Consider the following 13626-nt stretch of genomic DNA (forward strand, 5'->3'; position numbering starts at 1 on the left):
AATGAGGGACAATACTTGAAAATCATGTATCTGATCAAGGGACTTGTACTTGCAATCTAAAAAGAACACTTACAGCTCAATAATTAAAATATAACTGAATAAGTGAGGAAAAAAAGTGGACATACATTTCTCCAAAGATATAAAAATGAACAAAGAAAAAAGTATTCAACACTATTAGTCATTAAGGAAATATAGGTCAAACCCGCTAGAAAACACCATAGTCTCTAAGGGAGCTACAGTCAAAACATTGAACAATGACAAGTGTTAACAAAGAGGAAGAAAATGCCCCACTCATCTCTTACTAATGGAACTGTAAGATGATGAAGCCACTTCAGAAAATTCTGGCAATTCTTTGAAATGCTAAATATAAAGTCCACACAATGACCAGGTAATTCCACTCCTACATACCTACCAAAGAAAACTGAAACTATGCTTACACAAAAACTTCTATGTAAATGTCTATGGCAGCATTATTAACAGCCAAATATCTTTCAACTGATGAATAAAATGAAGAATAGTTATACAAAGAAATTGGTAATAAAAAGGAATGAAATACTGATGCATACTGTAACACAGATGAAGCTTGAAAATATTATGCTAAGTGAAAGAAACCAGACACAAAAGGTCATAGATTGCACCATTCTATGTACATGAAGTGGTCCAAACAGGCAAATCCATAGAGACAGAAATTCAATTAGTGGCTGCCAGGGTTGAGTGGGTGGGAAAGAGGCAGAGTAATTGCTAATGGGTAAGGGTTTTTTGGCAGGGGGATGTGATGAAAATGTTTTGAAATTAGATAGTAGCTATGGTTGCAAAAATTTGTGAGTATATTAAAAACCACAGGGTGAGTTTCTGGCATGTGACATATATTTTTAAAAATCTGATAAACAGAACAAATAATTTTTGCTTATCTTTTACATAGGCTTTCCAAATGCTGATACTTTACATAACCACGGTATACTTATCTAAACCAGGAAATTAACATTGACACATTATTTTTTTCTATCTACGGAATAAAAGTTTCTAGCTTTCAACTAATAACATTTTCCTCATCCTGGCTCCAAGCAAGGGCCATTATGTTTAGTTTTGAATCTTTTCAGTCTCTTCCAATCAGGAACAATTCCTTAGTCTTGTATCACCTCTTGGTGAGTACCCACAAGTTACTTTGTGAAATGACCCAAGTTTGGGTTGTGTGCTGTTTCCTCCTAATGCAATTAATGTTACACATTTTGGAAAGAACATCACACTTGTTGTAATGTGTTCTTCCCAGTACGTCACATCAGGAGGCCCCTCAGGTTGCTTTGTACCGTGACTGTGGATGTTAGCTTTGATTCTAGTTTATCTGATGCCTGATTTGTCCCTATTTCCTCATTCATAGTAAGTATTTTTAGGGGGATACTTTGAAATGATTTAAATACCCTGCTTCTCAGCATATTTTCATTCACCCATCTTAAAATCCATTGATGATTCTTGCCTGAAATAGCTACTACTGTAGTATTTATCAAATAATGATTTTCTACTCCATTAATCCTTGTACATTTATTAATCAGAATTTCCCCTAATAACTTACTTGCTATTATCATTACAAACTGATTTTAAAAGGAGTGCTCTTGTGTTTTATTAGATAGTATGATGTCTATTTTAATTTTTGGTAGACTTTATCAGATCAAGAAAATGCTATAGTCACTAGCTGTTATAGGCTGAATGATGCCTCCTTCGAAAAGACATCTATTCCTAGTATCTGGAACATGTGAATGGTAGCCTATAAAAGGCTTCGCAGGTGTGATTCCATGAAGGATGCTGAGACTGAGAAATGATCCCAGATTATTCAAGAAGGCTCCAGTTGCAATCACAAGCATCCTCACAGAGGGAGGCCACGGGAGGAGAAGGCAATGTGACCCAGCGCAGAGTGAGATGATATGACTACAAGCCAACAACCCGAAGCTGGAAGGGTCAGGACTGAACTGTTCTGTGGAGCCCCCGGAGGCAGTGTAGCCCTGTCACACCTCGATTTCAACCCACTGAAACCGACTGCGTTTCTGTGTCTTTTGCCCCTCCACACAAAATTTTAGAATCTTTTCACCCCTATCCACAGAATAACTTGCTGAGAGATGCTGAATCAGGTTACAATGTGAGTCAACTTGGGAGGCACTGACTTCAAACCAAAACCGGGTCCTTCTATCCTCGCACAGGGAATATCTCTCCATCTGTTTAGCTCTTCTTACCTTCCGGGAGAATTTTTCAGTTTTCTTTATCAGTTCTTATGCACATTTCATTAAATTTATAGCTAATTATTTCATGTTGGGGGCTGTTAATATAAGTACTGTTGTGCTTTAATTTCAAGTTCCACTTGTTTAAGCCAAAATTCACTAAAAAAATCAGGTTGACTTCCTGGAGGCAATTTTCATGAAAGTATAGGGCCTTCTTTCTTCTGTCTCCCTGGGTCCCCCTGAAGTTTTCAACTCACAGATTTGACCACTTTGAGTGTCTAGTCATTCACCACTTACAGTCCTGGAGTTCCCCCTCAGCTCTTGCTCTCTAGAGGTTCCTATTCCCGAGTGTCTGCTCTGGTCAACCAGCCTCTCTACATTCTCATCTGGCTTTCTAGCTTAAGAAGCAGTCGTTTGCCCTCTGACCTCAAAATTTTTTATACATGTTCAAGGAGAACTGTTCGTTCGTTTTTTCCTGTTGTTAGAACAAAGTGGCAACTTCTAAACTCCTTATGTGCCTGAAAGGAAACCAGCGAACTGTTAAGACTTTTTGATTTTTTTCTGTTTTTCAAAGTTTCTTATATAACTTTTATATGTGGCAAGATCTTAGAGATTTTTACTGAAACTTGAACAGTCTTGGTAACAAGTTATACTCAAAAGTACTTTCTAACCACTAAACACTGGTCTTTTTCAGTACTAGGAATCAAACTAGGGGTGTTCAAGCACTGAGCTATATCCCCAGTGCTTTTTAAATGTCTTATTTTGTGACAGAGTTCTACTAAGTTGCCCAGGGAAAATTTGAATTTGTGATCTTTCTGCCTCAGTTTCCCAGAATGCTGGTATTATAGTCATGCCTTACTATGCCTGGCTCACCAAACACTTTAAAAAATTATATATATATATATATATATATATATATATATATATATATACTTTTTATGTTTAAGTCCCATTTTTATTCCTATTTTACATATAGAGAATCTGAAACATAGAGTTTCCATACTCTCCCACAAAAGACCCCAGCCAGTGAATACCAGAAACAGAACTCAAACTCAAGAAGTACGACTTAAAAACATGTGTGACACCATGTTCTTTTACCTGCCAACTTCAAAAAATACTAATAATATTTGAAACTGTTTTAATCATAAAGAAGTCAAATCATTCCACAGATTTTTTTCTCATTCCAGTTTTTTGTAACCTGCCCAGATATGTCACTCAAAACATCTGAAAGTACTAAAAGAAAATGACTTGAGTATGTATCTCTCATACATCACTGCATGAAGAGGATTATGTTTTCAAGTAGTTTACACAGAAACTAATATTTACGCAGAAACAACATGCAAACAGCCTCCCATCAGAAGGCATTCTCCACCCTGCCGGAGATATTCCTCAGTGGCTAACACAAATCTATGCTGGGAAAAGACTTGTATGTCTATATGGATAAAAACAGGCTCTATACTTTCTGTGACAAATTAGAACTGAGTCTCACATAAATATGACCTTAAGGATACTAATGTCTTTAGCCAACCTAAATTATGTTTACACTGAGGTTCGCCATCAATAACAGACAAGCCAGAGATAACCACTGCCAAAGGGCAGCACTAGCTGCCCCAGCAAATACACATCTGCATGAGCAGTGGCCACTGCTTGGACTGCATTCAGATTTAACTGCAAATTTTGCTCTCTTTTCTATGTGGAAACATGGCTTATCTATACCACTCCATTGTTCTTTTTTTTTTCCTGAAGACTAATTCAGAGTTAAAGTATAAAAAATACTGGATTCCACTGGATATATTCTGATAGGCACTGTAGGTTGAATATTTATGCACTCCTCCCAAAGGCATATGCTGAAACCTAATTTGCACTGTAGTGAGAGGTGAGGACTTCAAGGAAATTAAATCAAGGAGGTGGAACCTTTATGAATGTGATTAATATCCTTATAAAAGAGGTCAAGTCTGGGGCTTGTTTGCCTCTTCTTATATGAAAAGATTCAGGAAGAAGGCACTATTTATGAAGCACACAGTAAGCTGTCACCAGACACAAACAAGATAGGCTGGTGCTTCATGGGGGACTTCTAGCCTTCAAAACTCTGAGCATACGTTTTTGTGGCCTATCGCTTACTCAATCCAAAGGGGAAAAAAAAAATACTATTTTACTATAGGAGCCTGAACTGGCTTCAAGAGTGGCTTTGGGTTACATGATCAACAGGAACAGACAGGTAGCACCCCTCTAGTCAATATATATTCTTTCATAGTTCTTTCTAGTGAACAACCTGTGGTGTTGAGTTAGGAGAGTTTACATCATCAGGTAAAATGTATGCCTCACCCTATTGTCATATGGCTGAGAAAGAACTCACATTTCAGTTAAAGTTATAGTGAGAAGACACATCTCTCAAGAGCACAAACAGTGTACATGAGAACTCACAATCAACAAGCCCATTCACTATTCCTCAATTGTGTATTAGAGCAGATTGTTTATGTATTGAAATGTCAGAGAGAAGCTCTTGGTTTAGTAAATTTGTGGATAATAAAAACCTGATGGATTATGGATAGATTTGTTAGATATCTTTTTAGTACAGCATCCAGACTGGTTCCAGTACAGGTGTCAGACTGCGAGCCCACCATGGCAGTACTGGGTGCTAGATATAACCATGGTGGAGTCCAGAGGACAGAAGAGGAACAGCGCTCTTTTTGGAGGTGCTCAGAGGAGGTTCCAGGCAGGCAAACACCAAGTATTATTGTGCATCTTCAGCAGAACCAAACATCAGGATGGTTGAAATGCTAGACTCTTCTAGACAGACCCTTTCTTTCCTTAAAAGTATTTCACCAATTCCACAGACTTATGAAAGGTCTGTGGATTGTGCATACTTGGCCTTAGATTATTTTGAACAAAGTTTACATGTCAAACTTTGTGTACTAAGGTCAGAAAAGTGGGCCTTCCAGGGTTAACATACTCTGAAATATGTCTAGTAAAGGAGCACTTGCACAGGAGCTCTCTAGAAAGTATTACGGACCGTGCACTAAACAATCCAAAGGGACCACAGAAGCATGGTAGAAATGAATATTCCTTATGCTGGCGAACGGCATGAAGAGTCTGGGCTAACAAAAGCAATATACTGGATAATTTCTGAGAGATGGAAATACAGCATTTTAAGGAAAAGACAGTATTTTTTGTGATTCATTCCAAGGTGCTTTATGGATTACTGCCTTCCCTGTTTTCTTATTCACTCCAAGAATTACATTTGCTTCTGCCAGGTGAAGGGAGGAAGCTACAGTGTCCTCTATCACTTATCCTTCAGATGTCCCTAGGACAAATGATAGCAATCCTGGTGGACCAGAGGAGGGACTCAGAGAACAGTGGTTGGGAAAGAAACAGCATTACACAGGTTGCCTTTGCTCCTGTCAGCTACTATCTGTCCGCCCTTACCAAGGTGAGAGTTCTAAGCTCCCGGGCTCCTCTGCCTAAGGCTACAGGGCTAATTCCTGTGATTTCATTTCCACTGAAATCTCCAGCAGCAAATCAGGCAGCACACCCCAGCCGGCTGACACACGCCTGACCCGCTGAGCCCCAGCACAGCAGTGTTCTCAGTGACGGCCCAGCAGAGAGCTAGGTTTAAAGTAGACACAGAAACAACTGTCACAGAACAAAGGGAATGAATGTGATTATTAGGCAAAGTACATTTTTGGAACAACTGGTTGATTTCATTTATTCCTGACTTCATTGCAATTCGTACTATAAAGCAAACACTAAGGAAGAACTGGCTCTTACGCAAGGCCAGACCTCTTTTCCATTTGGCTGTCTTTTTTCTTTCTCCCAGTGAAAGCTGGCAAGTGCCACAGGCATTTCATTTTGAAGACTGATGAGAAATTGTTCAGTTAAAAAGAAGAATAATGCAATGTTTCATTCAAAGAAGTTTAAAGGTGTTATTTACATTTGCAGGTATTACACGTTTAACAAAAAAGCAGGAGTGAAGTTAAAATCAAAGAAAGTCATCTCTGCTCTGGGCAGCCTGAAAAGTTCCTAAAGCAGACAATGATTAATGTAACTTTCTTACCTTGTAGTTGTTCATGATTTCAGTTAGCCACGGCTTAACTGATTGTACTGTGTCTTCTCGCAAGTACTTTTCAACATCAGCTCCATCGTTAAAAGTCCGGTTTCCCACATGGATAGCTTGTCTCACTTCTGGGAGTGACAAAAATTTCCCATAGTAACTTTGTTCCTCAGGATCCTAGCAGAGGGCACATCAGAAACATTAGAAAACACGATCCTGTGTCAGGAACACCAGCAAATTTCTCATAAGGTGTAACATGGTACATAGACTGTGACAGGACTACTGTCCACGTTCTTAAAATTTAATTGGGAGGTTCTGAGGTTATTTAAGGGAGATCCTTTCATTACGAATATGAATGGTCTGGTACTCTTGCAGCCAGTTCTGGAAGCTAATCTTCTGCAGTCTGTGACTTTAATTAGAAAATACCTCAGTGGTAGAGATAGGGAAAAGAGATGAGATTATCCTGATATTGCTCCGTAGCAAGGTCAACATGTTGAACTAAAAGTTAAAAATTTCTTTTCTATATTCTGCTGATTATTAAAGTCATACAAAACTATCAGCTGACTATAACTTAAGGGGGAGAAATATATCAATTGTGAGAACAGATGACAGTTTACAAAGCAGACGTGACCAAAGAAATTTCTCCATAAAAACCACACTGCATAAAAATGTTTGCAACAATCATTGTGCTAGAATAAAAAAAGAATAATTTTTTTAAATAAAAAGGCTTTAAGGGCTGGGGATTTAGCTCAGCAGTGTAAGCATCTGCCTGGTAAGCGAGAGGTCGTGAATTCAATCCCTGGTAGTAAAAAACAAAAAGAAAAAAACAAAAGCTTTGTTACAAAAGGGCATAAAAAACTGTGAGGGTTTGAATTCAACAATGTTGTACTTCAACGATTTTTATTAACTGTGAATATATCACAGAGAAAAACTGTGATTATATTACAGAGAAAAAACACAATCACAATCACATTTTTAGTTTCTCTTTTCCTTAACATGTGGTCTGCTCTTAGTAGAACATTAATCCGAAACTATTGAGTTGGCAAATTCCACTGAAATTGATTGCATTTTATTTACAAATAGTTCATAAATGTGGTAATTTAAAAAACTGAATGTATTGTCAAATACACTAGACAAAGATTATGCAAATCCGAACCTGCTTTGGTTCCTTTTTCCTTTATTTGATTAGTTCTACATAAAAACATCCACTTTGGGCTACTTTTATGAAAGAAACTACTTGAATACTTAGAGAAATATTCCAGAGGGCCTGAAGTGAGGGTCATACTAAATGCACTAACCATCTCAAGCTAAAAGTAAGACAAAGCAAATATTTTCATAAATGCGGTGGCAGCTTTGATTGCCTAAACCATCTTAAGTACAGAACAAAGAATGTGGGCATTTGTAAGACACTCAGAAGCAGGCCTGAAGCAGAGACCTGATAACCCAGCACTGTGATCTCAGCCTGCCCCTTCTTTGTGTAGGGCCTCTCCACGTAACAAGCTTCTGGTGGAGCGGAGGGGTGCACTGGATTCATCAGAAATCCTTCTGCATTATCTGGAATATCACACTCTCCATGACAGAGGATAACTGGAGGGGATGAAATCCCACAGGTCAGTAGACCAAATCAAGCACTGCACTGTGGACATATCTGTTTGCTATAAAGTCAGCTATAATGTTCCCCAAATCAGAGAGAGTTTGGTTGTGCCAGAAGTTTGAAACAAACATTACTATGGTTTTAAAACTTTGGTCATTACCGTGCACTGTAAAATGTTATAGTAACTAGTGCATCCCGTCACATTCTCGAAGAAAGAAGGCTTACTGGTTAAGTCACCGGCTAACAGATTATCCAGTACCTAGGTTGGAAGAGAGGGAGAAAGAAAAGGAAATGTCAGAAACTGTTCATTCCTTTACTGCTTCACTGGCCAGGCATTTATTGCACATTTGTGTGCTAAATGCTGTGCTAGGCATTGGGGAAACCTCAGGGAACAAGGCAGATCAAAATTCCACCTCTTGGAGGTTGGATTCTGGGAGGAGACAACACATATGCGCTACTAGGCAAAATAGGTAGTGAGTTATAGAGTGAGAAGGAGAACAGGCATAGAAGGTAGCGTAGGCGTGCACACACATGTAGGGGACACTGAGAGAGTCTGGCTTAGAAGGGGGCTGGAGATGATGAGGAGGTAGCAGACCAACAGGCTGAAAAGAAGCAGGCTACAGGGCTGGCAAAGCAGCCGAAGTTCTGCTAACCAAGCTGAGTATCCAGGGTCTGGAGAAATGGTCACCCTTATCCTCTCACTGGAGGCTCCTGCTCGCCAAACTCTGAACTGCCAGGTTTGGAGTCCAGAGGAAGTGTCTTTTTCTAATTTGCTCACCCAGAAGGAACATAAATAGGCTAGTAGCTGTCTTTAATGTACCTAGAGTTTTTGGAACTCATCTTTAGGGGTGTTATCTTCAACATTAATGAAAGTATAAAATCAACTTTTAAAAGAATGGATTTGAGGCTGAGTGTGACAGCGCACACTTGGAATCCCAGCACTCAGGAGGTTGAGGCCGAAGAACTGCTATGAGTTTGAGGCCAGCCTTATGACAAAGTGAGCTCAAGGCCAGCCTGGACTGCATAGCAAAACCCTGTCTCAAAAACACAAAAATAAAAATAAATAAATAATGTAATAAAAATAAATAACTGAAAGAATGGATTTGCTTCCAGAAAGAGTAAAACATTGCCTGCTGTCACAGAAATAAAATGAATGGCCCAAACCCATGAAGTCCAGCTCCTGGTTTTAACGCATTTCACCTAAGAATTCTAATTCAGAGCACTGCCACAGAAAGGAAGAGAAGACATGACCACGAATCGGATCTTTGGTACACTGTAAGGTCTGTAAGATATAACAGGATACTATATAAAATGTTTAAAATCCATTTCAAGAGAAATGTTGGGATAGTATCAGAAGAAATAATTCTAGCCATAGGCTGCTATAGTTTACTGCTATGTCTTTTGGCAATTCATTGCACTCCTACAGGTCTCAGCATCCTCAAAGCAAAATATATACATCTGTGTGTATTATTCTCTGTCTCTAAAGTCCCTTCCACCTGTGAGGTACTGCTTTTCAATTAATGAAATAATTTTTTAAAATCAAAGCATCAAACAGGTATCATTTAGGCTCAAGATTCTAGCACCTGTATTGTATCTGATTTCAGGATTTCTTAGAGTCTTTCACTGCTCACCATACAAATACATTTCAGCCCCTGGCTTACTGTCCTAATTTTCTTCATATTTTTCTAAAAATATCAAAGATCTTTATGTTTAAATTGATCGCTCAAGATATTAGATCAATGATCAACAAGATGTCCCAACCCTTTAAAACTTTTAGTTTTGTTGCTGATTTTTTTTTGTTTGTTTTTCTGATGAAATCTGATTTGGAAGAGATGCTACTTAACTTCCTGGGCACATTCTTGCTATACATAAAAGACTCCACCTTTTCAACACTTTCCCTAATCAGGTGGATTTCTAGGCTTATGTAGCAAAAGTCACAATCACCCCTCTACCTTCTTCATACATCTGGGCTTCTCAAGTGTTCTTACTCTTGACACTGCTTAATTTCTATGTGCTTCTCTAAAAGAATATCAGATTTCTCACTTGCACACTGCTGTCATAACCCATAAAATTGGCATTAATTCTAAAGGTTCACATGTTGTTCCCATCTTTGACTCCAATCTTGAAAATAATGTCATTGTGAGTGTAAGCACACACTCTGCGTGTGTCCTGCAAGATCCTTCTTCCTTCGTATCTCTAATAGATGAAGAAACTTTGAACTTATACAGAGCAACCACATCTGGTGTCCTGACACAGAAGTGAGGGCCCACTGGAGACCTCAGGGATGGCAGGGACTTCCCTCTCTCAATCCATTTGCACAGCTTGCTGCCATCAGAATTCAGAGCACGGTGGCTACTGCCTTGGGGAATTTCAGGCAGTGTCCTGAAAAATGAAGCAGACTTGTGAAATGGAGGTAACTTTAAGTTACCCTTTTCTCCCTCAGTTTGTTCTTCTCCTATTTTGAACTGAACCAGAGGATCAGCACTAGACAGAAGACTATTAACTTCTGCCTAACTAACCATAATGACTGCAGGTACATATCCTGTGTGTCTAATGACAAGCAGATTAAAGTCCTCAAAAATTTAGTCCTTGCTTCATTTACCAATGTGTCAAACAGAATGGCTCTTTAGTAAGGAACACTGTTTAAGTATGACTTTTGTCTGCACTGGACCGAACCACTCATCTCTCTATATCCTAATTTGTATACTTATATTTTATATAACACCAAAAGAAAAGACAAGAGGATGAAAAATATAATCATATTATCAAATCTCTAGTTTGATTTTCAGACAGCAATGTAACAACATTCACACATACCAATGATTCTTTATAAAAGTTTCAAATTGCCACACTTCATAATCTTTGTTCCTAACATAAAGGAACATGTGACATTTGCTGCATACTACAGTCACTGCTCCATCTGAATGCTTATTTGTGGACATAAACCTTCAATGGTTTGGGGCATATGTTATGCATCCACTTCCCAGGTTGCCTCTCGGCTGATTTCCATATGATCTAGTGTGCCTTTAGGTCCTACACAGTTTTTAAAGAATTCTGAACAGTTAATGAAAGGCACAGTTAGACAAACACTCCAGTATGATCACAGGTTTAAAACACAGCCAAAGTAAACTCAAAGAAATGCAAAGAGTTTGTGTCCAGTCCCTGATCTGAGACAGTAGAACAGATACTTCTCCTCTCACACAAAAATGCTTGAGCACCATGGTGCGTCTCCTGACCCCCCACCCCCAGCTGGTTTTAATTGCTCAAGGGCAGCACAGAGCCCCAGAACTCACTTCAAAGGCCTTGAGCCAGTTCTGCTCCTTGATGTGTTTTATGCACTCATCGCTCTGCTTCTGGAAGTACTTTTTCTGCCTCTCATCCAGCAAGCCAATTTCATACAGGAATGCTGCGTAGCCCCCAACAATCTGAAGACAAAAGAGACATGTATAAATGGCAGAAAAAGAGAGAAAGATGGAGGGTTGGGAAGTCCATGGCTTCATGAAGTAGCCCTCTGTAATTGTCAATCTTGTGCTGAAATTGGCCAAGAAAGACAAGTATGCACATAATTATACATACATACCCTACAAAGCACACATCTGTGTGCATGCATGCACACGCACATGCATGCTTTTGCACTCATAGCCAAGGTAGGAAGTCATAAAAGAGAACACGTAGTAAAAAGTTGAAGATTTAAATCATAAAATCACCCAATAATGCTCTTTATCAATTAGGCATGTACAGTAAGGAAGTGTCCATCTGACCAAAAGGGGTCTAATATCTGTAAGAGACAAAAGGGAAAGAAAATGCGAGACACTTACCGATTCAGGATCAAAATATGCATCTCCAAGGGCGATTCCTTTCAGGTGGATCTTGAATTCCCGAACAGGGTTGAGGGAGTGGATATAGTGTGCAATGGCTGGTACGTATTTCCCTGCATAAGACTGAGAAGGACAGACGTTAGCATGCACAATCACAAATTGAAGTTAGTACAATTATATGTGCTTAAGCTAATTAAAGAAACAGCGAATGTTTCCGTATGAGATACCATCTGATATCACCTTCACAATGTCAACTCCATAACAGCAAACAGTTTTGCCTCTCATTTCTTTTGTTATAATTTTGTTATTGAACAATAGCATGAAATGACATACAAGCTATAGTTTAGGTACACCAAAAATAACAAACATATATAAAAGTCAACATTCTAATTTCCTCCCAAAATAAAAAGATGTAAGACAGAGAACACAATTCTCACATCTGTTTGGCTTTTCTCAGTAGAATTTCATTAAAGAAGATTCAAATTTCATTAAAGAGAAAAAAAATCTCATCTAAACCTAAAACTTCAAAATCTAGATAATGATAGAAATTTTGAAATCAATGTATTTAAAGGAATAGAAGGGGATATGGAAAATAATACTTACTGGTCACTGAAATTTTCACTTGAATTTATCTCTACTTCCAACATTTTTCAGCACAGGGTCCTTTTTCAAGGTCCAAATATTCTGTGACTATCCTTTCCCCAAACAAACATGATAATACTTCTACTTTTAGACTATGCTGAAAAAGTGTTACAGTTGACCTAGTAATATTTTACAACAATTTTGTAATTTTTCCCATCCAAAGCTGCCTTCTTGGTATCTCCCATTGTATGTCTGACGCTAAATCTCCTGTTTGAAATGAAGCTCCCAATTCCCAAGCTTTCCTGCAGCCCCCCCTTCATGTTAACTCTGCTTTGATCGTTCAGGTCAAAAATCTTGCTGTCAATTCCTTATACACCTTTGTTTCGCTTGCATCCCCACAAAAATCCCCCAGCTCCACAGTGTGGTGTCTTCTCGCATCCTGCCACTACCCTGCTCCAGCCACTTCTCCACTGAAATGTGTCATCCATTTCCCATTCAACTTCAAGTAAAAACAAAGGGCTTTTCTGGGACACGACGCTGATGGGAGCTGCTCTCTTCCCCTTCATCCACTACTCCCTTCTTGCTCATTTTTCTCTAACCCTACTGGCTCCTGAACTCTTCCTGACATATTGCAAGCCTGTCCACCAGGCTTTTGCATTAACACCGGAATGTTCTCCCTACAGATATCCATATAGCTCATTTTCTCGCTTCCTCAAATTGGTCCTTCTGAGAGATCTTTTCCTTGACCACCCTATTTAAAATGTAATACCTCTTCTTTTCTATCTTTATATTTCCCTTCTCTCCCTTACTTTTGCCTTAGTCTTTATCATTCTCCAACAAATTTTAATTTCAAAAAAATTGATGTATGTTCAAGATAGATTCTAACCCTCATGTGGGTAGCTGCAAGTGTACAGACCCTCTACCCTGTCTCCAGGGATCGCCAGAGATCTGTGGTTCCAAGGTTAGGAATCCCTGAGAGGTCTTAGCTAATTCATACCATAGCCTCATGCTGGAGACACCACTATGTAATTTCAAGACACGACATCAGGACTCAGAGAAGTTAAGTACTAGAACCAAAGCACACCTCATCTGACCTTCTACAAAATTTGCATTCCTTCCAAACTAATAATAAAGGAGTATAATTTATGCTATTTATATAAGGTCTCACTGATACAATCCTCTTATGCAGTAATGAACTATTAGGCAAAGTACTGAATCAAAGCAGTCCATTCACTCATATTTCTAAGTACATTTTAGCTATAAAAATCTGTTTATACATCTAAAATTTGATTTTTTGCATAACTGTAGTTTGTTTTCTTGTTGGCGCAATACATGGATATTTAGAAAATAAAATTTCTGTAAGGTACAGAA

At 38.7% G+C, this 13626-nt stretch overlaps 1 protein-coding gene across 3 annotated transcripts in view; it reads right to left on the reverse strand.

Annotated features, from left to right (window-relative positions):
• Cpvl (carboxypeptidase vitellogenic like) overlaps positions 1-13626 on the reverse strand; it is a 123718-nt gene that overhangs the window by 41313 nt on the left and 68779 nt on the right. For all 3 annotated transcript variants that reach the window (XM_013150475.3, XM_013150474.3, XM_063239985.1), the window contains exons 8-11: positions 11674-11796; positions 11149-11280; positions 8016-8114; positions 6265-6438 (exon numbers count right to left, since the gene is read on the reverse strand). In XM_013150475.3, the coding sequence (XP_013005929.1) occupies positions 6265-6438; positions 8016-8114; positions 11149-11280; positions 11674-11796 (528 nt within the window). The remainder of the gene's footprint in view (positions 1-6264; positions 6439-8015; positions 8115-11148; positions 11281-11673; positions 11797-13626) is intronic.

This window comes from Cavia porcellus, unplaced genomic scaffold, assembly GCF_034190915.1.
Source record: "Cavia porcellus strain 051 isolate PalLab524CR breed Dunkin Hartley unplaced genomic scaffold, mCavPor4.1 scaffold_2, whole genome shotgun sequence".
NCBI lineage: Eukaryota > Metazoa > Chordata > Mammalia > Rodentia > Caviidae > Cavia > Cavia porcellus.